Below are 25,147 nucleotides of genomic sequence, written 5' to 3' on the forward strand. Positions count from 1 at the left end.
TATTATGTACCCCAAAGTGACATTAAAGATTAAAAGAAATGGAAAGTATTTATAAAATGAGGGAAAATTGGAGGGCAGTGGGAGGTTCAACTGCTCATAAAAATCACACAACTATTAACACACTGTTATAATGCAAATGAACAATTTGAAAAGACTCACAAATATTAATGTTTGGAGTTACGTGGACTTTATTATTTAAAATTAACAAAAAAATTTTTACAGTGATAACTCATGGACAGTGTTCTCCAATCTTTTCTCCAGCTTTGTTACCTAAAATCTAATGTGGAACACAGGGTCTCTTGAACTGTTTCACCTATAACACTTAAGGGTCCTTCTGAACAGTAAGCGATAAGACTACTAAAGTGCCTTCACTGAAATGTACCTGTTTAACAGCATGAGTGCTGCCGAACACAAGTATAACTAAGCTGATCAAGTATAGAGAATGAACAAAAGCAAGATACACAAATGTTTCATACCTTACAGCACAGGCATCACATGGGAATGGATAGGTACATGGGAATGGATAGGTTAAATAATGTTATATGAGTAAGACTCCAGGACTAGTTTTCATTCAACTTAATAGAAAAGCTCTTTTTGAACAAAGGTTCTGAGCCAAATACTAGATTTTCCTGGATACCAGCAGAATATAACAAAGGAAAAGTATCATATGTACATAGAGAATTTAGGGTTCCACATGTGTCTTTCAAGACAAATGCAAATATGATTCCCAGGGTCATCTAGGAAAGTCAAGAACAATATCAGGGAACAATTCCAAATTGAGTTTCCATGAGTAACATTTCAAAGGGTGTTTTCCTTATATTCTTACCCGAGCTTCAAATTCTGATGTTTCTTCCACATAACCAAGTCCTCCCTTTTGTAACCTTGTTGCAACTTCAATGAGATCACTACGAAGGAAGTTTAAAAGCTCCTGGTTGCCATCACAGGATTTTAGACCCAAATTTGGCTTCCGGGCCAGATGAATAGAATGAATAATGTCCTGGTACCTAGAAAAGTTGAGGCAAAGGGGAGGAGGAATAAAGGAACTTTAAAAAATGGTCTATTAATTTCAATTACTTGAATGACATGTTTTATTTCTAGATGACTTATTTAGATCCTTTTCATCTCTCGTTTAATAGTCTCATGTTTCTCACACAAAATTTCAAATTTCTCTTATTCTTGATTCATTTAAAAAACACACATTTTGTTCTGTATATGGTAATTCCAGTATCTGAAGTATGTTTCTTTACCTAGCTCTCATTCATGGTAACTGGTTTGTGTGGTTTTTTTGGGGTGTTTATTGTTTTTTTTTACCAAGAGTTTCTTGATATTTTATCTGTGGAAATTCTTTGAGGCCTGGTTTGAAGTTATGCTCCTCCAAGGAGAGTGTGCATCTGCTTATGTTAGTTGCCAGAAATTGCTACCAACCGGAGACAAACTTTAAATCGTCTGCCTGGATTCTTCACAACACAGAAGAAACATGAATTTGAGCTGAAAACCTACACAAGGACCTTCAGAGTTCACTTTCACACTGAAGATTAACCTTCTGAGGTCACAGTAATAAAGACTCTAATAAGACTCTCTACCCTGGATTCGCCATAAGCTTCACTGTTGGCTTCTTACACCAAAAACTAATGTTCAAGGTCATCGAAGTCGAGTACTAAGTTCCCTTTTCATGCTTAATAATAAGGAGTTTTAATATTATTTTCCTCTGACTATACATTGTGTCTCACTGGTGTTCTTATAAAGGATTCTGCTTTCACTGCCTTCTCCCACATAATTTTCCCTTTATTTTCTTCTTTGATCTAAGTGTTATCAAGACAGGACGATTCTGAATACAATTTTAATTCATTTATACATTAAGCAGTGGACCAAAACCAATGATGTACCCATTATCACTCTCAAAAGTGTCTCAAAATTGCAGAGTATGTACTGAACAGTATTTTCCTTCTCTCCTCAATTAAACCTAAATTCCAGCATGAAAGCATGCAGATATTAAAGGTGGCCTTAAGGCAAAACCTATCCCAGTTTTGATAGAAACAACTGCTAGAACAGGAGGGACACTAGCAAATCTAGACGGCACTGATATTGATGCTAATTTTGTAGGCAGGTTTTTTTGTGTGTGGTTTCTCTTGGAGATATAATTCACATAACATTAAACTCACCATTTTAAAGCCTATACTTTCAGTGGTTTTCACATTTTAGAAGCATCAAAACTACCTAATTCCAAAACATTTTCATCACTCCATAAAGAAATCCCATAAGGGTTAGCAGTCACTCTCAATTCTCCCCGTCCCTCATCCCCTGGCAACCACTAATCTATTTTCTGACTATAAATTTGCCTATTGTGGGGCTTCCCTGGTGGCACAGTGGTTGAGGGTCTGCCTGCCAATGCGGGAGACGCGGGTTCGTGCCCCGGTCCGGGAAGATCCCACATGCCGCGGAGCGGCTGGGCCCGTGGGCCATGGCCGCTGGGCCTGCGCGTCCGGAGCCTGTGCTCCGCAACGGGAGACGCCACAACAGTGAGAGGCCTGCGTACGGCCAAAAAAAAAAAAAAAAATTTGCCTATTGTGGATGTCTCATATAAATGAAATCACACAATATGTGGCCTTTCTATGTCTGGCTTCTTTGACTCAGCAAAATGTTTGCCCACTTTCTAGGATATTTCATTACTTTGTTCCTTTTTATGGCTGAATTTATGGATATACCACATTTTGTTTATCCATTCATCAGTTGATGAATATTTAGGTTGTTTTCATTTTTGGTGCTACTCTGGATACCGACAGAATACTTCTGAATACCAACCAATGTGGAACTGCACTTACAAGGCTGCCTAACTACAATCAGGCTCTCAGTCTGGTGTATGGCGTGTTAGTCAATGAATAGTCCTGCTATCTTGTATATACATCGTTTAAAAGCATACTTTTCCAAACAAGCATGAGGTGTCCAGAAAATATCAAACAACGGGACTTCCCTGGTGGTCCAGCGGGTAAGACTCCATGCTCCCAATGCAGGGGGTCCAGGTTCGATCCCTGGTCGGGGAACTAGATCCTACACGCATGCCACTTAGTTCTAAGAAGCCTGCATGACACAACTAAAGATCCTGCATACCACAACTAAACAAGCCACAGCGAAGATCCCACGTGCAGCAACTAAGACCCCGCGCAGCCAAAATAAATAAATATTTTAAAAGAAAATACCGAACAACAAGAACATAAAAGAGTTACAGACTTCTAAAATTTTTACTTAAGCTTTTATGGATAAACAACAACAACAAAAAACCCCTAAGGTATGTATAATATCTAATGCTGAAGAGGAGATATGAGGAGTGAGATGAAAACCCTTACCTCTTCTCTAGTCTCTCTTTAAGCTGACTTTCTCTTATTCCCTGAGGGTGAAGGCAGTTTAGCAACTCATCCAGTTCCTTTTGACTATCACATAAAAACCTGTAGGGGCAAAAAAACAAAAACAAAAAACCAAAAAAACCCCCTGTTAACTCTGAAAAAAAAGGGAAGAATCAAACATTAAGAAAGGGATCTAGGATTGGTGGTGGGAGTTGGGAAAGCAGAATTCCAACCTTGCTCAGAAGTAGAACAATTTATTGTTTCCATGAGACCTAATGTTAACTTTATTTTAGGACACTGGAGCCAATGTTTCCTACTAAAACTTAATATGAGGGGACTTCCCTGGCGGTCCAGTGGTTAAGGCTCCGGGCTTCCACTTCAGGGGGCATGGGTTCGATCCCTGGTCGGGGAACTAAGATAAGATCCCACATACCGCTCAGAGCAGGCCCAAATAAATAAGTAAGCAAACAAACAAACATATAAATAAATAAAAAGTAATATGAGACAAATTTTATAAAGTAAATAGGCACACTTGTCCATATCCCTTTCACAGAGTAAAGTTATATCAAAAAATAAAAGACAAAAGGTCATTAAACTAAAGGTGATCACAGCTAAAGCAGTTAATGCGATCACAAAAGTAGAAGGGACCCTCTCAAAACCTAGCTCCCTGCCTAAAAGCAGGATAGATACAAAGGAAGATTAATGGCTATATTTACAATTCCTTTTCTTTAATAAAGATGAAAATTCTAAATACTTCTATTGCCAAGCAGACTGAAAGGCATTTCCAATGCTATGTAAGATCTATCATATAACATACAAAGTTACATTACAAGGAAAAAATAAAATTCTAAACCTTAAAGCAAACAGATATATTCTTATAAAAAAATCAAGTCTGCTTTTAAAGCAACGAGCTTACAGATCCAAGAAATCAAAATCACACAAAATGCTCTTAATAGATAATCACTAACTCACTGGGTTTCACTATATAAATTATTTTCTTAACATTGAAAAAGAAAAAGAAAGAGCAACCAGATGAATGCTCACATTACCATAGATTCTGTCCCTGTTTGGGTATAGTGGTCTCTACAGCAATTTCTGTAGCTGGTCCATGTTGTGTGTTCATGCTTACATTTTTGCCTAGGTTTGCTTTCTTACCTAAGAAAAATTTATACATTAGGCTGAATATAGTACATACTCAATTCCTAGTTTCAAACCTAAGCAGTACACAGTGCAAATTCAACAACCAATAACACATATGCTGCCTATTAAATATATCCACAGGCACAATAGATGCTAATTTCTCTTAAACATCTTACATACAGCACATCATCTGAGACAATTGCTCTCTATACAGCTGAACAGGCAAAGTTTAAGACTGTTACAAGTTATTGCAATAGAATGGAGAGAGATGACTAAATGTCTCAGAGCAAATAAATAATCTGTTCCTTGTACGTGATGCTTAGCACAAAGGCATCTGTGGTGAAGCAGACACAACTGAAATATATAAACTACTACAAACTTACCCCTGGAGGCTTCAAATGTCAAATATGATTAGCTTTTTTGTAAACCATCTCCTGTATACTAATATATGACATTACTATAGATAGATCTTAAGCCTGTATTTGAGGCCTTACCTAATTCTACAATTGGTTCTCTCCCCTACTCCCCTTCTCTCCCCTTTAACCTGCAGCACCTTCCCTGCAATACTAACACATAACCTCGTTTAGTCTTTTCAGGCAGGTAATTCTGAAGAAACTCTGCCATGCTGGAACTAGAAAACATGAAGGAACAACATCCACCAGGATGCTCTAGAAGTGAAGGGATGTAGATGCCAGTCTTCTCCTGAGAGCTGTAACTGTGTGGACCTGATTTCTGAAAATAGCCATTAAGCTTTTGAGACACATAAAATCACAGTCCTTCATCCCACTGGAATCTCTCTCAAGTCTGAAGATCCTAACTTCGTATTTACTGCCCTCACCTGGTTATTTACAAAGTCTACCAAAACTAGACTTTTCTACTAAGTACTACAATCTAACAAATAACATAATTCAACAAGAAAATGCCTTAAATTTGAAGTTTTGGGCTATATACTAATTTCCTTATTTAATGATTCTGTGAGTTTAAAAGTTTGGGTTATGAGTTTCTCTAAAATGAAAGAAAACTACTTTTTGAGAAGCAATTTTCATTAGGTTATATAAAGTACAGCTGGAAGGAAGCTTATGTATCATCTAACGCAATGGTTCGCAACAGAAAGCCATGCTGCCTCCTAGGGAACATTTGGCAATATCTGGTGACATCTGGTTATCACTAATGGCATCCAGTGGGTAGAGGCCAGGGATGCTAAATAACTTACAACATGTAGGACAACCCCCCACTACAAAGAATTATCTGGCCCAAAATGTCAACAACAGTGAGGCTGAGAAAACTTGATCTAACCTAACCATCTGGTATTTTTAAATGAAAATTTTTTCTTTTAATTTTTTCTTGGGGGGAAAAAAAGAAATATATACACACACACACACTCACACACACTCACATACACACACGCACATCTATGTATAGGTCAAGAAAGACTATATACACACAAATATCTATATTTAGAAAAGTACACTTTTCTATTTTACAAACTGAACATACTCATGTAACCAGAACCCAAGTCAAGAAGAAGAACATTATCAGTGCCCCTTATGACCCTTCTCAGTCACTTATTTCTAGTTATATATTTGCTGTGTTTCTCCTCACTAGAATTTTAGTTAATTGACATTCAGGACCTTTTATGTCTTGTTTGCCATCTTGTATCACAGCACATGAAAAACTGGTTGGCAAATAAGAGATGCTCCATAAATATTAAATAAATGAATTTTTAAAGTGGAGGAAAAAGACACATAACCACCTTCTTGGCCCCTTACCTCAATTCCAGCCCTTGAAGTACCTACAAAGAGACTTCAAAGGAACAAAGTTTGAAAACTACTTGTATAAATCTAATACCCAAATATCCTAATATTCAAGTTCTTTATCTTTTCATGCTATGCCTGGAACAAAGTCGATAATCAAATGTTAAGTTTCCTTCCTTCTGCTATGCATTTCACATCTTCCCACTTCACTCAAATAAATCTACCTAAGAAGGCAATAAAGAAATTTAGAAAGTAAAAAAAAAGTGACAGAGGAAAGACAGTCTTAATATTGACCCTACTTGAGCAGGGTAAACTAACTAATAGATATACATACTACGGGGACAGTAATCCTCATCAGGAGAGTCTGCATGGTCTTTTCGGTGATGGCTGAATCGGTAGTCAATGCTGTCATGTACCCAGCCTTTCTCAATGAACAAACCTGGAACTTCATCTGAGAAGAGCCAGTATCTACAAATCACAACCACATATTAATGTGTTAGTGAAAGATCATGAGCACAGGATGACTTCATTGTTGAGGAAGATGATTACAGAATATCACTGAACGTTCAGCAGATACAAATCCTAAAGTAAAGCACAGAATACTAAAATTTGGGGAATTTGAGATTCATTTATTATCTGTAATTTTTATAACTTCTAATATTTCACTACTTTAGGTTCCACACAATGTATGCATTTAAAATATCTTACCATTTTTAAAGACTTCTATTAGGATTACATTTCTCCTATCACCATAATTTAAGCTTCATATCTGTGGTATCTTTGAGGACAGGGTCATGTCTTTAACTTCATAACCCTAGCATTTGGCACAGTAAATATTCAAATAAATGTGTGATGAGCAATTCTGTTTCCAATATCCACGAACAGGGAAGCTTGTCTAGTCTTAGTACAAACTAGCAACAATATAGCAGCCCTAAAAAATGATAAAAATTAAGTTTAATAACTCACCTATTATGGTTTCGATCTGTACCAATTGGAGTCCTACGCATGACTAGTTTTGCTTTGGCAATTCCTTCCTGGAAAGCCTTCTCAGCAGCTGCTTTGTGCTTTCGTATTCGTTCTTCTTCAGCTTCACGTTCTAGTTTCACTGTTAAAGATAAAATGAATCAATTAAGTTTTTTCCTAGTAAATTTTACTCTTACAAATTTAAATAAGATATGGAGTGAAACGTGCCTGGTATTAAGTAGAAATCTTAGTTTCCTTCTCCTAATTCTAAACTGTTATAAGAAATAATGTGTAAGGCAGCAATTTCTATCTGATCCTTCTATGTTCTTTGAATTTTGGTGATGTCTCAGCCATCAACTCAGTGCAAAATCTTTTCTCTCCAAAATTTAACTTATTAGTTTTATAATAAATTAATTTTATTTTATTGATAATTAATTTTAAATGTAAAGTTAAAATAGTCCTTAAACGGAATTAACTGAAACATTTTCTGACAGGACCAGCCACAGGATCCTCAAAATGATCAGGATGACTAAAACCAAAATAGCTATTTCAAAATAAGACATATTTCAGTCCTGAGGAATTTAGAAAAAGGAGTGAGAAAGCAAGGGCACAGAAGCATCAGCAGATAATAGTAATTATTGCTTCTTTAATACTATTCTTTGAGTTATTCAGCAAGTTGCTACTGTTAATGATGAAAAAAAAGTTTTAGTCAATTTATTTCTGATCATTCATTTAATAAGTTTATTCTACCCAGATAGAAATTTCCCTCAATAATGAAAGACACCCAGGAATCTTTCCTTTTAAGTTTTTCCACAACTGTCACAAATTTTGATACTGTAAGTAAAGGGCACTGCTATTTACAATGTCAGCAATTTTACTGCTGGTACTCTATTGATGACAACATCCACAATGTAGCGAGAATCTGGAAAATGCATCAGTCTACAGATGTTACTTAAAAATTTAAGTCAAATTTCATCTATTTAAAACCAATATGGGGGAATTCCCTGACAGTTCAGTGGTTAGGACTCAGTGCTTTCACTGCTCTGGGCCCAGGTTCAATCCCTGGTCAAGTAACTACGATCTCGCAAGCTGCACAGTGCGGACAAAAACCAAAACAGAACGGTATGGTATTTGTTACTTTTAATAAATGGTTTTCTAGCCTGAATAGAGTTGTACGTTTGAAACAATGATTACAGTAGAAATCAGTACAAAGGTCAATGACAAAAAGAGTAATGGCCAAATCACAATAAAGGAAAAGCTCCTTCTCTTGCAGGTACAAACAAACAAAAAACAATCTAGGGAAAGTCATCAAAAAAAAAAGACCAAATTTAGTTCCAGAGGTTACAGCACTGAGCTAGACATCAAAAGACCTGAACTCTAATTCAAATACTATCCTTGGCAAAGTATTGATATTTATTACATATTTTATAATTACATTACAGGGACTTCCCTGGTGGTCCAGTGGTTAAGAATTCACCTTCCAGTGCAGGAGACGCAGGTTCAATCCCTGGTTGGGGAACTAAGATCCCACATGCCACAGGGCGACTAGGCCGGCATGCCGCAACTACTGAGCCCATGCGCTCTAGAGCCCATGTGCCACAATTAGAGAGAAGCCCGAGTGCCACTACTAGAGAAGCCAGAGCGACACAATGAAGATCCCACGTACCACAACTAAGACCAGACGCAGCCAAATAAATAAATAAAATTTAAATATATGTATAATTATATTATATATTTATAATATTCTGTTTCTTGTTTCTCTATATCAATAATCAACTTATTTCTGGCTTCTCAATTCTATTCAAGACACTGTGGTATTGGTGTAAAGACACACATAGCCAGAAATAAGTTGATGTGTCTATAGTCAAATTAACTCAAAATGAATCAGACCTAAATGTAAGAGCTAAAACTCTTAAGACTTTTAGAAGAATACACAGGAGTAAATCTTCATGACCTTGGATTTGGCAGCAGATTCTTGGATTTGACACCAAAACCACAACCAACCAAAGAAAAAATAATAATAAATTGGATGTCATCAAAATTTTAAAAATTTGTGCTTCAATGGACACCATCAAGAAAGTAAAAAGGGGCTTCCCTGGTGGCACAGTGGTTGAGAGTCCGCCTGCCAATGCAGGGGACACGGGTTTGTGCCCCGGTCTAGGAAGATCCCACATGCCGCAGAGCCGCTAGACCCATGAGCCATGGCCGCTGAGCCTGCGCATCCGTAGCCTGTGCTTCACAACGGGAGAGGCCACAACAGTGAGAGGCCCGCGTACCGCAAAAAAAAAGAAAAAGTAAAAAGACAACAAACACACAAAATGGGCGAAAATGTTTTTGGATCATGTATCTTAAGGGATTTGTATCTAGAATATATAAAGACCCCTTGTAATTCAATAATAAAAAGAAAGGGGCTTCCCTGGTGGCGCAGTGGTTAAGAATCTGCCAATGCAGGGGCTCGTGCCCCAGTCTGGGAAGATCTCACATTCCGCGGAGCGGCTGGGCCCGTGAGCCATGGCCGCTGGGCCTGCGCGTCTGGAGCCTGTGCTCCGCAACGGGAGAGGCCACAACAGTGAGAGGCCCGTGTACCACAAAAAAAAAAAAAAAAAAAAAAAAAGACAAATAACCCAATTTGAAAATGGGCAAAAGATCTGAATTAATATCCTCCGAAGAAGATATACAAAAGACAAATAGGCACAAGAGAAGACGACATCATTAGTCATCAAGGAAATGCATATCAAAACCACAATGAGATACCAATTCACAATCACTAGAATGGCTACAATCAGAATCATAGAATAACAAGCTTTGGCAAAGATGCAGACAAGTGGAGAAATTACAACCCTCATTTACTACTGGTAGGAATGTAAAATTGTGCAGCCACTTTGAAAAACAGTCTAGGACTTCCTCAGTTAAACACAGTTACCATATGATCCAGCAGATCCATCCCTAGGTATATATACCCATGAGAAATGAAAACATACGTCCACACAAAAACTTGTACACCAATGCTTGTAGCAGCATTATTCATAATAGCCAAAAATGATTAAACCAAACCAAACGTTCATCAGCTGATAAATGGATAAAAACAAAATGTGACATACCCAAACAATGGAATAATATTCAGTCATAAAAAGGAATTAAGTACTGAGACATGCTACAGCCTGAACCTTGAAAACATGGTAAGTGAAAGAAGCCAGTCACAAGAGACTACATACTTATTATACAGCTCCACTGATATGATGTATCAGAATAGGCAAATACAGAGATACAGCAGTGGACGGTGATTGCTTAGGGCTGGGGAGGATGGGTATAGCTAAAGAGCATGGGGTTTCTTTTTGAGGTGATGAAAATGTTCTAAAATTGACCATGATAAAGGCTGCACATATCTGTGAATATATTAAAAAACAATGAACTGTACAATAAACGTGGATGAATAATATAGTATGTGAATTATTTCTTAATAAAGCTGTTTTTTAAAAAGTTCAGACTTAATGGTGCTATGAAAGCCCCAAATTTTTACTTCCTTACATCTTAATAAAGGAAAGATTAATATCTGAGTTGGCAACTGTGCTGAGGGCTTCAAATACCTCGTCATTCATTTGTTATGACAATCTTAAGCATATGAGGAAACTGCGGCGTGGATAAGCAACTTGCTCAAAGAACTATAGCTAAGTCGCAGGTACCCAAGTCAGTCCATTCCCAGGTCGTATGTTATTTCCACTATGTCTGTTTGTGGATTTGGTCCTTTACTAAGCCAGAAAAGATGCCAACATCACACTAATCCAAGTCAAACTATCATTAACTGCAGAATGCCAGGCTGAACACTCCTGCTAGAATCTAACATACCTAGAAGGGTCGGGTTATTACACACAGAAATAACTAAATAGTTGTGACAAACGAAGACGCTACCATTACCTCAGTAATTTCCTTTCTTCTACTATCTCCTAAAGGGCTTCCCCTTTTCTCTCAACACAAGATTTTACCTTTCATTTCTCTCTCCTGAATTTCCCGCTCCTTCTTAGCCTGAATGGCAAGCAGCCGTCTGCTCTTCACGGCACTGATCATGTCTTCAGCTTCCATATCTACCTGGGGCTCAAACTTCACGACTTCTTTTTTCCTATCAGCTTTGCCTAACCCATTCTCCTCTTTTCCATTTTCTTTATTTCTGGCTTCCATTTCTTTCCGTTTCTGTTTCTCTGCTCTCTTCTTATCATTTTCTTCCTTCAATACAGCAAGCCGTTCCTTCCATAACTCTGCAGACATCTGCTGCCTGGTTTCCATGTGGTCCTGCACTGAGTATGTCATGAGAATCCGGTGGCAGAGTGCTGTCAAGATCTGCAGTTTCTCCTCTGATGTTAGCTCAAAAAATTCAGAGGTCTCCAGCTTTTCTAGGAACTCATCTTGTACCTCATTGTCTTCAAATGGTGCTGAATCTTTGTTGTCATCTGTGTCTGAGCCCTCACTTTCTTCCTGAATGTCAGATTTGCGCAAGCAGAGCCGAACCAGCTCTGAAACAGAATGCAGAGTCAGAGGGATTTCTGACAGCTTCATTCCCAATTCACCATAGTCTTCCGCTATTTCATCTTGTAACAAGGTCTGTAAGAGGATGACCAACACTCTATTCAGGTATAAAAAGCCACCCTTTTCTGCACTCAAGGCTTCCATAAGGGACACAGCAGTAATAGGATACTGAGCATCTGGTAAGAGTAACCCAGAATAACAGCTCAAGAACTCCACCACCATGGCCACATCCCCAAAGAGTGTATTGGGCAGCCCTTCAGGGGTATCCACCAATTTAAATGTTGGAAGGTTTTTGCCAGTTAACTCTTGGTCCTCATACCGCTTCTGTTTCTCTAGTTTCTCGAGCATTTCTTTCTCTCTCCGTTCCTTGGCTTTCTCCTTCAACTTTTCTTTCAGCTCCTCTCGTTTCTTTTTCAAATATTCTTTGCGCTGATCTTCAGACATAGAAGCCCATCTCTTTTTGTGCTCTAGAAGCTCAAAGCGTTTTTGAACAATACTTCGCAATTCTTCTGGGAGACGAGCTCTATCTTCACTAGAGAGGAGACGAGCTGTTTTGGAGATAACACAGGACAGGGCACTCTTCTTGTCCTCCCTGTCTTTGTTTTCTTTGTAGTAGGCGATAAGGTGGAGGGCAGCAGGAGGCAGATGTTTATGAGGTTTACTAGAGGACCTAGGTGTGCCCCCAGAATTCCTCGGGGCTCGTGTCACCTTCTGAGTGCCTTTGGCCATGTCCAACAAAGTCATCTGCTTCATTTTGGTTTTAGGAGTCTTCAAGCCCTTTTTTGGAGATTTGGAATTCCCTGTGGATTTCTGTCCATTCAGAATGCCTTTGCTTCTGCCCTTTGCTTTCAAAGGTTTGTCACTATGCTTCCCTGATTTCTTGCCAGGTGGGCCTTTCTTAGGAATGTGAAAGTTAGCATGTAGCTTGTTGGGCGACATCATCTTCATCACTTCCTCCAGATGCTCTTCTGGAGATTTGGAATTCTTTGAGTTCTTCACTTTGAGTGGTGAGCCATTCAAGGATTTCTTCAAGTGTACATGACACCATAACTTAGGATTTAGTGGTGAACTGAGAGAAGAGTTGTCTGTCTTGGATTTCTTTGAGGGCTTCCTGTCTGGAGATCCAGTATTCTTCCTCTTAGTAGAGGGGTTGAGAGTCATGTACTAGAATTTAAGAACAGGAGCAAAAATAGTTTTAAAAACTAATTTAAAGAAGCAATATTTAAGCATCCTAAAGGCCCTCTTCCCCATCTATTCAGGTAAAGCTACATATTCATTTCTCTTCATAGACACTCTGTCCCTGAAAAAAACAAAGCCATGAATGTTAGCTAATGTTTTAGCCATATCAACACAAAATTCTCTTGATACTCAGACTTAAAAATCTATACTCCGGGACTTCCCTGGCGGTCCAGTGGTTACAACTCCATGCTTCTACTGCAGGGGGCATGGGTTCAATCCCTGGTCGGGGAACTAAGATCCAGCATGTCGTGCGATGTGGCCAAAAAAAACATCTATACTCCAATATTAGGCATTTTTTGCTATATAACTAGTTTTCTTCTTATATATAGATTAGCAGTTCTTAAATACCTTAATGAAATCTATGAACTCTTTCCCCAGAAACATATAAAAATCATGCATACAATTTCAGAGTCCATGGGTCCCAGACTAAGGATACTTGATCTAGATAATGTCAACATCTGAGGAATTTTAAAATTATTGCTCTTGAGACAGGATTGTATTTTTGTCCTTTAAACCTTTAGTACAACTAGGGGTATTCTATGTTTAGAATGGTAGAAAGTACACCATTTAAGTATTTTTGTTTAAATTCAGAAACATATTTTCTTATTAAGAGTATCAGTAAGTATACTAACGACAACAAAACACTGCTCACAAATAAGGAGCCCTCCTGATCCTGGCTCCTTAACCTCCTGTCTTCGCCCCACACCTCAAGAACTCTTTCCCACGAATACATTATTAACTACAAGCCCCATAGGACTTCCCTGGAGGCACAGTGGTTAAGAATCCGCCTGCCAATGCAGGGGACATTGGTGCGAACCCTGGTCCGGGAAGATCCCACATGCCGCAAAGCAACTAAGCCTGTGCGTCACAACTAGTGAGCCTGGGCTCTAGAGCCTGCGAGCCACAACTACTTAGCCCATGCGCCACAATTATTGAAACCTGCACACCTAGAGCCCGCGTTCCACAACAAGAGAAGCCACTGCAATAAGAAGCCTGCACACTGCAATGAAGAGTAGCCCCCGTTCGGCGCAACTAGAGAAAGCCTGTGAGCAGCAATGAAGACCCAACACAGCCAAAAATAAACAAACAAATAATAAATAAATTTATTTAAAAAAAACCTACAAGCCCCATAAGTTCTCAAACACACAATTCTCTCTTGATCATCCCCTCACATCTTTCAAATCCACTCCCTTTAGTACCCCAACTCTGCAATCCTTCAATCCCAGCAGGGCCCTTAAATCAGTTAATTCTATCACGTTTTCACCAATCTCACTTCTTTGTCCTTCTTAACTCAGGTTAAGTTCCACAGACAGTCATTCCAATCAATCTTGCATAAACCTACAGTTCCCTTGTCTCTCTTGCTCTATTATATCAAGTTACTCCTAGCCTGCACTTGTTAAGCTTGAACATGACTAGAATAAAAGACACAATGACAGTGTGTGGACTTATTTTAAATTCATGATCAGGTACCTCAGATGGATCCTGAATGCCACTCAGTAATCACAATATATTCCCTTAGTCCATTTACCTTCTCACTCTCCTGGATATACATCTTTTCCTATCTCCTAAAATCTCCACCTTATCCCCATTATACAGAATTAGTTAATAGGTTAGAACCCAGTCAACCTGCCATTGTTTCTGTTTAAATGTGCATTGAAACAAAACCAAAAACACTGTTGATTTTGATGTTTTAAAATATAATTACAAAGAAAAAAAGCCTGGCAGTTAAAACACATACTACATGAAATAATAGCCAAGCAATGAAAAAGTATAGCCAATTCAAAAAAAATTTTTTTTGTTTCAAGTGATTAGGAGAAAGACTAGATAACCCCTAGAATACTTGACTTCTATTACCAAAAGCAGCTAAGCACATAAAAGGCACTCAGAGACTGCTGAGTTTAAGTTTCTGAGTGGAAAGGACTAACTTGCTAAGAAGCAGTCTGGAGGCAGTGGATAAGACAGGCTAGTGTGAGATGAGACTACAGGCCAGGAAACAGCTGAAGACTATCGAATATGAAATTAGGACCCCTTTAAAAAGGCAACAGAGAAACAGCTATGGTGAAATAAATCTCAGAGATGCTACACAACAACACCTATGCTCCTGTTGAAGTAAACAAAACAGGTAAAATAAAATTTAATAAGTTGTACTACAATGCCAAATAAGCTTTAAACATTAAGGATATAATCATCAGAGAAACAAACTCATAGAACCTAAGCAGCACAAGAGGTAGAAATATGGTCTGCAATGAATGAGTGGCTATACTTAACAAATCCTTCTTCTGGCTAAGTTCTCTAACTTTAAAGGCCAATCTGCCTTTTAAGAACTACAGGCAATTGCAGGTTACTGTTCCTCCAGCTGGCTGTTTTTGTTCCCTGACCAAAACGGGATGTTTTGTTCCTCAATTATCATCCTCAGTATGGGCTGACAAAGAGGTTTCATAGTTTATAGAACATAAACATTATCTGTGACTCAGGGGACACTTTCCCCAGAGGCAAGAATTTCTCAGTTCTAGTTCCCCAGAACTATATTTTAAAATGTTAAAAAGAAAAAGCAAAGATAACTTATGTATGATTCCATTCTTCTTGCTGGCAGTAATATTACCAAAACTCCAGAGAGGACAATATTTCAGAGACCACCCTACAAATCACGAATAAGACCCAAAACTACCCTGGCAGGAATTAAGGACAAATATGTGCCTTCCAAAAGTTAATCATCCACTTCAGCTAGCCTTGGAAAATCTTCAGAGTACAAACATAATGGATTGATACTTTTTCTAGTGAGCAGGATAAGAGATTATCTCTAAAGTCATTCTAAAATAAAATTTATCACTAAAAAGGAGTTTAGTGTGAGACTATGTTCCATTTTTACCATTTTAAATAAATATCTAATAGGGTCTATTATAATTGGGCCACTTCTTAATTTACTGATTACATTTCTTTCTATTTAAAAAGTCACTCAAATTTAGCATAAATTTCTTCTACTTAGAAGCACTCTATTATGCAGAAATAATGCAAGAAAGAGCTGGGATGGCTTAGCCATGAGGTGGTCCAGCAGCCCATTTTTATCTATAAGGTGTGTTTTTTTGCCAAGCCACACCACATTAATTTTTTTTCTTAAAAATGAAAGAAATTAACTCACCCAACCCCCTCCCAAAAGGCCGGCTCCCCGCGTGAGCAGTCCTTCAGTAACTGGATCATCTCAGCATAGGGCATGCTGGGCAGTCACAGCCAATGGGAGCCGGCATGGCTGGACTCAGGGGGAATCTGAAAAAGTATAAAACCACTTATGTGCTAAGGGTCTCCCCTGTCCCCCATTCAGCATAAGTAATCTACCAGAGTAGTGCATAGAGAAGGAGAAAAGAATGGGCATCTGGATTAGCAGTATTATAGTTTTCTGGAAAAGGCCCTTCTTAACTGCTAAACAGGGAAAAATATTTATGTATGTATTAGCAACACGAGAGGCTATAAGAAAAATAGTGTAAAAAAAAAAAAAAAAGAAAAATAGTGTATACAGTTCCATATTTGTTCCCTGTCACCTGGAACGAACCACCACCACAAATAAGGAAATCTAATAAGATAAAAATGAAGAAACTTAATATTTATAGCAGCTCATTCAGATGCTAAACTTAACTTACTAGTAAGCAGTCAGAACCCTAAACTAGAAAACTTTGGCAATCTACATTCTGATTCTATTCCACTCTTCTCATTCACCCCAGGAACGATGTTAGGAGTTTTAAGGCAACATTCATATAGTGTGCTTGTCTCAATCTCTAGATGCCTTTATCAGCAAATCTGTGAAATGTGTTACTATACAATATTTTTAAGTGCTTTGAAATTAATGTAATTTATTTTTAAAAGTACTACTGCTCTATGGCACTTCCCTGGTGGTCCAGTGGTAAAGAATCCACCTTACAGTGCAGGAAATGCGAGTTCGATCCCTGATCAGGGAACTAAGATCCCACATGCCATGGGGCAACTAAGCTCGTGTGCCTCAACTACTGAGCTTGCGTGCCTCAAACAGAGCCCACGCACTCTGGAACCCATGCACCACAACTAGAGAAGAGAAAAAACCTGCACGCCACAACTAGAGAGAAGCCCACACACAACGAAGAGCCCGTGCCGCAACAGAAGATCCCGTATGCCTCAACAAAGATGCTGCAACTAAGACCCGACACAGCCAAAATAAATAAATAAATAAATAAATAAATAAATTTTTGGGAAAAAGTACTGTTGCTCTAGTGTCTAATTCATAAACAAACTTCAAGCACCAAAATTTAATCAAAGAAAAATCTTAAGACCATAAACACTTACTTGAAACATCAGTTATTAGGAGAGATAAGAAACATCTTTTAAAATGTATAATAATTAGTATCACTAATAATGAGACAAAATTACACCATGTGCCTTCTGAAATGATTCACTGAGAAGAATACAACATCAGTTCTGTGGTATTACTAAGCATGAGGAAATAAACTTAAATTGAGGAACATTATACTAAATAATTGGTTTGTATTCTTAAAATTATCAAGGTTTTTAAAAGACAAAAGAAAACTGAGGGACTAATCCAGATTAGAGAAGACTACAGAGACATAACAAGTAAATGTAATACATGATACTACCCTGGATCCTATTAGGGCCAAAACAAAATATGTTTGGCTAAAAGGATGTTAATGGGACAATTGGCAAAATTTGACTAAAAACTGTAAATCACTTCTTTCCACACCGACAGTGCTCTCGCATACATGGTAACCACTCCTAAAACCTGCTGGATTTTCTGTAATTAGTGTTGCAAACCTGCCCACAAAGTGATACAGTACAAGAAGCCCAAGGATTCTCTGTATTCTCCAAGGAAAGGAATGTTATGACAGGAAGGAGAGTGGCTATGGTGGACAGACTAAGCTGGTTTTCCAGAAAAAGGCTAAATAAAACCACAAAGAAGATTTTGCTGAGGCTTGAATGCATTGAGCCCAACTGCAGATCTAAGAGAATGCTGGCTATTAAGAGAAGCAAGCATTTTGAGCCGGGAGGACGTAAAAAGAGAAAGAGCCAAGTGATCCAGTTCTAAGCTTCATGTTTTGTTTTATTATGAAGATAATAAAATCTTGAGATTACGTTTACTTTAAAAAAAACTACAGATCAGATAACAGTATCGTTTTCATGTTAATTTCTTGATTTTGATCACTGTACTATAGTTATTATAGAAAATATCCTTGTCTTTTAGGAAACACATATTCAAGTATTTTGTAAAAGGGTATCCTGTCTTATAACCTACTACCATCAGCTCAGAAAAAAATAATGTGTATAAAGAGAAAAAAATAATAGGGACTCCCCTGGTGGTCCAGTGGTTAAGAATCCGCCTTCCAATGCAGGTGACGTGGGATCGATCCCTGGTCGGGGAACTAAGATCCCACATGCCGTGGGGCAACTAAGCCTGCGCCACAATTAGAGAGCCTGTGTGCCACAACTACTGAGCCCACACACCGCAACTAGAGAAACCTGTGCACTGCAACTACTGAGCCCGTGCTCTGGAGCTCACACACCACAACTAGAGAGAAGCCCGCACACCACAACAAAGAGCCCACACACCTCAACGAAAGATCCTGCATGCCGCAACAAAGATCCCCCAACTAAGACCCAATGCAGCCAAATAAATAAATTAATTTAAAAAAAATCATCTGCTCAACTCCTAATCCAGAACTTGGAGGGCAGTAAATAATAAATTGAAATGACCAAAAAGTCAAATCAAAACAAATTTTAAAAAAAACAGAAAAAATAATAAAACAAATGTGGTAAATGTTAAAATTTGAGGAATCTACTTGAAGAGTACAGAGAAATTCTTTATAGTATTTGTCACCTTTTCTATATGAAATTATTTCAAAATAAAACGTTTTTAAAATGTATGCAGAATATTAAATCAATCCAAATTATTTTAGGACTCCAAATGTCTTAAAAAGTGTTATTTTTCTTGTTACGTCTCTAACCAAATGCTTCCTTACTAGGATATACCACTCCAAAATAAGACTTCAAAACATGGACAGGGAATTCCCTAGTGGTCCAGTGGTTAGGACTCCAAAGCTTCCACTGCTGGTGGCACAGGTTCGATCCCTGATTCGGGAACTAAGATCCTGCATGTCACGTGGCACAGCTATTAAAAAAAAAAAAAGGCAAAACATTATAGACAGACTAACAAAACACTAGAGCTGCCATGTATTAGAATACGGCAATGAGCTAAGATAGCTGATTTCGTGTTAGATGACAGTTATTTTATCATCCAAGTGCCTTGTAAATCATTCCTCCAAGTCATTAGGCCTACAAAATATTCACCCCTAAACTCAACGGTCAGTTGCATTTTTCTCCTCAATGAACAGAATGGAACTTCTTAAAGAAATGAATTCACTAGCCATGTACATATTATACCTATGCTAAACATCACAGGATATAAAATGAGTAAGATAGCTTTTAATCTCAAGTAATTTATATTCTAAGGTTCTACAAGACCACAAGCACACCCCCATCATCACACTAGGCCCTACTCAGATAACACTCCAAAATTCTACATTTCTAAATAATTTTCCTCTTTCCCACCTAAGCTCTCCTAGTTGGTCCTTTCCTAAAACTATTACTCACAACTTGCTTCCTCTCTCCAGACCTCATCTCTCTCTATAGTAGTTGTATTCAGCAGCCTAGCATAACATTAAATTCTACAAAAACCAAAGAAAAAAATTTTAACCTATTGCTTTTGGTTCCCATTTCAATGTACTTGCTGCCAAAGTAAGCTCAAACCCACTGCCTCTGGGACAGGCAGATCACATGTGATCAACTCTGATGTTCGATGCATTATTTTATTTATCTTTTTTAAGATTTTTTTTTTGATGTGGACCAGTTTTAGAGTCTTTATTGAATTTGTCACAATATTGCTTCTGCTATATGTTTTGGTTTTTGGCTCTGAGGCATGTGGGATCTTAGCTCCCTGACTAGGGATTGAACTTGCACCCCCTGCACTGGAAAGCAAAGTCTTAACCAGTGGACTGCCAGGGAAGTCCCCACTGCATTATTTTAAATTTCCTTTAGATCAGGAAAGAATCCAAAGCACTCTTTTATGGTCTACTTATCCATACCTTTACTATATTCTGTCCTGGCTGAGATGCCAAAAGTTCTTTGAGAAAACCAATTTTATAAAAAGGAAAAATAAACATACATAAACTCAAAAGATAAAATCAGTGAAATGTCAAATAGTATTGGGGAATAAGAAATTATTGTTTAAGGTATGCAAAATACATTAAAAGACAAGTGTATGCTCTGAATTTATAGACTGGTATCTTACATGACTCAATTTCTCTAAGTAGAATCACTGCCTTCTTACAGCAGTTTAGTGTAAACAAGCTTGCACTTCTAGTCTCTATCAGAATTACAGCCAAAATTCATTAAGTTAATATTTTAAGTCCTCATTAGAAAATTTCAGAGTAGCCAATTTCTTCAGAAATTGCTTTTCAAGATATAATAAATTCTTAAAACAAAACAAACAAACAAAAAAAGATATAAATTCCTGGAATTCTAAGTCTCTGACTCCTACAGAAAGTGTGGATCAGCTTTTTTGTTCTAATAAAACCCAAAGACCTTTTTATCCATAAATTATACTCAGTCTTTCTTTCATGTTACTCACATATTTGAATCACTGAACTAAAATACATAAAAGACAACTGTAAAATTTAAAAAGAAGAAAATATTTAGGACTCAAATGATCCAAGAGTCTAAAACCTATTTAGAGATGATCTTATATACAATTTTCATACAGTAAAGACAGTAAGTTCCTGTTATAACCACCGAAAGCTGTATCACAGTTCCAAAACTCTACAGCAATAAAACGAAAACAAATTAAAATTTCCCCTCAGTAAATAAAAAAATTTAAGAAAAAGTTTAGGTTTACTAAATAGTTCTATGGAAATTTTAGTCCTGATCTAGAAAAAGTCAACTAATCCCTAAATTTGTCTTTTTACACAAATGATAAAAATTTAAAGAGCCTAATGGAAGATAATGCTGTGACATAAATCACAGCAAGATCTTTTTTGACCCACCTCCTAGAGTAATGAAAATAAAAACAAAAATAAACAAATGGGACCTAATTAAACTTAAAAGCTTTTGCACAGCAAAAGGAAACCATAAACAAGACGAAAAGACAGCCCTCAGAATGGGAGAAAATATTTGCAAACGCAGCAACAGACAAAGGACTAATCTCCAAAATATACAAACAGCTCATGGAGCTCAATATCCAAAAAACAAACAACCCAATTAAACAATGGGTGGAAGACCTAAATAGACATTTCACCAAAGAAGACATACAGATTGCAAAGAGGCACATGAAAAGATGCTCAACATCACTGACTGTTAGAGAAATGCGAATCAAAACTACAATGAGGTATCACCTCACACCAGTCACAATGGCCATCACCAAAAAATCTATAAACAATAAACGCTGGAGAGGGTGTGGAGAAAACGGAACACTTTTTTTTTTTGTGGTACGCGGGCCTCTTACTGTTGTGGCCTCTCCCGTTGCGGAGCACAGGCTCCGGACACGCAGGCTCAGCAGCCATGGCTCACGGCCCTAGCCGCTCCATGGCATGTGGCATCTTCCCAGACCGGGGCACGAACCCATGTCCCCTGCATCGGCAGGCGGACTCTCAACCACTGCGCCACCAGGGAAGCCCAAACGGAACACTTTTGCACTGTTGGTGGGAATGTAAATTGATACAGACACTGTGGAAAACAGTATGGAGGTTCCTTAAAAAAACTAAGAACAGAACTACCAAAATGACCCAGCAATCCCACTACTGGGCATATACCCTGAGAAAACCATAATTCAAAAGGACACATGTACCCCAATGTTCATTACAGTACTATTTACGATAGCCAGGACATGGAAACAACCTAAATGTCCAACAACAGATGAATGGATAAAGAAGACGTGAGTACACATATACAATGGAATATTACTCAGCCATAAAAAGGAACGAAATTGGGTCATTTGCAGAGATGTGGATGGACCTAGAGTCTGTCATACAGAGTGAAGTAAGCCAGAAAGAGAAAAACAAATATTGTATATTAATGCATATATGTGGAATCTAGAAAAATTCTAGGTACAGATGAACCTATTTGCAGGGCAGGAAAAGAGATGTGGACGTAGAGAATGGACATGTGGACACGGGGGGAAGGGGAGGGTGGGATGAACTGGGAGATTAGGTTTGACATAAATACACTACCATGTGTAAAACAGCTAGTGGGAACCTGCTGTATAGCACAGGGAGCTCAGCCCGGTACTCTGTGACAACCTACATGGGTGGGATGGCGGGTGGGAGGTCCAAGAGGGAGGGGATATAGGTATACATATAGCTGATTCACTTCATTGTAGCAGCAGAAACTAACAAAACACTGTAAAGCCAATTATACTCCAATAAAAATAAAAATAATAAAAAAAAGTTTAGGTTTACTAAATAGTGTTCCATGGAAATTTTAGTCCTGATCTAGAAAAAGTCAACTAATCCCTAAATTTTTCTTTTTACACAAATGTTAAAAATTTAAAGAGCATAATGGAAGATAATGCCTGATCGTGCTGGTCTAGAATAAGAAAACATGCTAATGCTAAACTACGGTTGGAGGTCTTTACCAATGTTTGAAGAAATAAAATTATTTCTCAATATACTTTTGTTAACGATATCAACATAAGGTAATTGAAGTAATTTAGTTGTATGACTCAGTTGTAAGATAGCCTTAGTTTTTCATAATTACAAGAAAGAGATGAAAATATATATATACCATACAACTTTATAAGAATATTCTGAAAATCAAATGAGATAATTAAAGGAAAAATAATAGAAGTGCTAGATTTTCTACTAATCTGTCATACAAAGCAATACTTAGTCCTTTTCAAGGCTGAAAGTATATTTGATCTTATCTCACATACAAAATCAGTTTTCATTTTTAGTAATCAATTTGCAAAAATAATTTTTTTTAATACCATACCTCATTCCAAGAAAGATCTGAGACAAAAAGGCACATGCATGTAATTTGTTTCTTTGTTTTAATTATGCAACCATAGTAAAATAAGTCAAATTAGAAGAGGAGATATTCAGTGTGGCCTCTTCCCTACCAACCCCATAATCACAACCTATAAGAAATAGATATACGTGAAAACTTTGAATTCATTATCTGAAGTTAGAGTTCAAAATCTACTGTAACCATCAGAGGAAATAAATTCATTCAACAGTGTTCCATCCTGCTGTCCAAAACTTAAGTGACCTTACCTTGTATGGATCAAGCAGAAAGTCACTGAACTTGCTAGGCAAGGAATATTTCTTCACTAATTCATCTTCTACCACCCAAGGTGCATTTTCACCAGTACCAGCCCGTAATGCATTATGCCGTATAAAGTATCGAAGTATCTCCTTATTTGGCGGGCGTTCTGTACGAATCAAGCTGTCTGCTGGCACATTACTGATGATCTAGGTTAACAAATAGAAATAGTTAACTCACTACTGGGGTAAAAAGCAATTAACCAATGAGAACAAAGATTTATATTCTCTCTGGAAAACTCATCATTACACCTATAAAATAGGTTATATACTAGATAGAAGAAGAATAATTTTCAGAGACAGAATGTTAAAGATATCTGTAGGCAATGTGTCAATATGTATCAAAGTCCTAAAAATGGGTATATCTGTTAAACCAACAGTTCCTCTTGTTAAGAATTTAGAAGTAAATGGAGGGACTTCCCTAGTGGTCTAGCAGTTAAGACTCCATGCTGCCAATGCAGGGGGCTCAGGTTCAATCCTTGGTCAGGGAACTAGATCCCGCCTGCTGTAACAAAGAGCCTGCATGCCACAGCTAAATATCCCACACGAGGCAACGAAGATCGTGCATGCTGCAACTAAGACCCGGTGCAGCTAAATAAATAAATTAATAAATAAATTTTTTTGAAAAAGAAGTAAATGGAAAGTCATCATCAATCGCTTATAAAAGGAAGGGGGAAAAGGAAGGGAATACTACACAAAGGTACATCAATAAGGGATTCATTTTTCTTTTATTTATTTATTTGTTGTTTATTTATTTTTGGCTGCACTGGGTCTTCGCTGCTGTGCACGGGCTTTCTCTAGTTGCGGCGAGCGGGGTCTACTCTTCATTGCAGTGCACGGGCTTCTCATTGCAGTGGCTTCTCTTGCGGAGTACAGGCTCTAGGCGCGGAGGCTTCAGTAGTTGTGGCTTGCGGGCTCTAGAGTGCAGGCTCAGCAGTTGTGGCGCACGGGCTTAGCTGCTCTGTGGCATGTGGGATCTTCCCAGACCAGGGCTCGAACCCGTGTCCCCTGCCATTGGCAGGTGGATTCCTAACTGCTGCGCCACCAGGGAGGTCCCAGCAATGATGTTTTAACTAGCCACCTTGCTGAACGGGAGCTAAGAAACTTAGTGAAAAATTGTATTTAACACACAATTTTCAAATATAAAGAAATCCTAACAATCCAGTAATGTCTTCAGGTCACTAACTATAAAACAAATGAGTCAAAATGAAATAAGACTTGTCAGCATTCTGACGTGGGAAAAAAACAACACTCTAAAGAGGCAAGAGATCCAGGTTATAATCCTTCCTAATCTCATTTATTAAATTAGGAACTTTGATAGAATTATTTAATTTCTCAGGCCATAGCTGTTTCTTCTATATAACAGTTAGACATGAAGACAAATGTGCAACTGCCTTCCACACCTAGCCGCCCTCCTGCTTCTTTCTAATGATGAGATCTTAGACATATAGGAATAAAAGTACCCAAAAGCAACATGGCATATTTCATGAAATCTAGAATGCTATTAATGAAAGACACATTATGTACCACAAAGAAAAGAATTCTTGCCAATTGATATTGAGATATATCCTGATTCCAGCAGATACAAACTACTATATATAAAATAGATAAACAACAAGGTCCTACTGTAGAGCAAAGGGAATTATATTCAATATCTTGTAATAAACTATAATGGAAATGAATATGAAAAAGAATATACATATATATATGTATAACTGAATCACTCTGCTGTACACCAGAAACTAACACAATATTGTAAATCAACTATACTTCAATTTAAAAAAAAACAGATACATATCCTTATTCTGGAAATATAAAAATATGAAAGTTGAACATCTCAGAA

General features: G+C 37.7%; 1 protein-coding gene across 1 annotated transcript in view; it reads right to left on the minus strand.

Annotated features, from left to right (window-relative positions):
- Window positions 1-25,147, minus strand: part of BAZ1B (bromodomain adjacent to zinc finger domain 1B) — a 64,503-nt gene that overhangs the window by 16,429 nt on the left and 22,927 nt on the right. The window contains exons 6-12 of the mRNA XM_067705880.1: window positions 23,257-23,454; window positions 11,182-12,883; window positions 7,202-7,340; window positions 6,570-6,703; window positions 4,391-4,496; window positions 3,345-3,443; window positions 827-1,004 (exon numbers count right to left, since the gene is read on the minus strand). Of these exons, the coding sequence (XP_067561981.1) occupies window positions 827-1,004; window positions 3,345-3,443; window positions 4,391-4,496; window positions 6,570-6,703; window positions 7,202-7,340; window positions 11,182-12,883; window positions 23,257-23,454 (2,556 nt within the window). The remainder of the gene's footprint in view (window positions 1-826; window positions 1,005-3,344; window positions 3,444-4,390; window positions 4,497-6,569; window positions 6,704-7,201; window positions 7,341-11,181; window positions 12,884-23,256; window positions 23,455-25,147) is intronic.

Source organism: Pseudorca crassidens, chromosome 15 (assembly GCF_039906515.1).
Source record: "Pseudorca crassidens isolate mPseCra1 chromosome 15, mPseCra1.hap1, whole genome shotgun sequence".
In the NCBI taxonomy this organism is placed as follows: Eukaryota; Metazoa; Chordata; class Mammalia; order Artiodactyla; family Delphinidae; genus Pseudorca; species Pseudorca crassidens.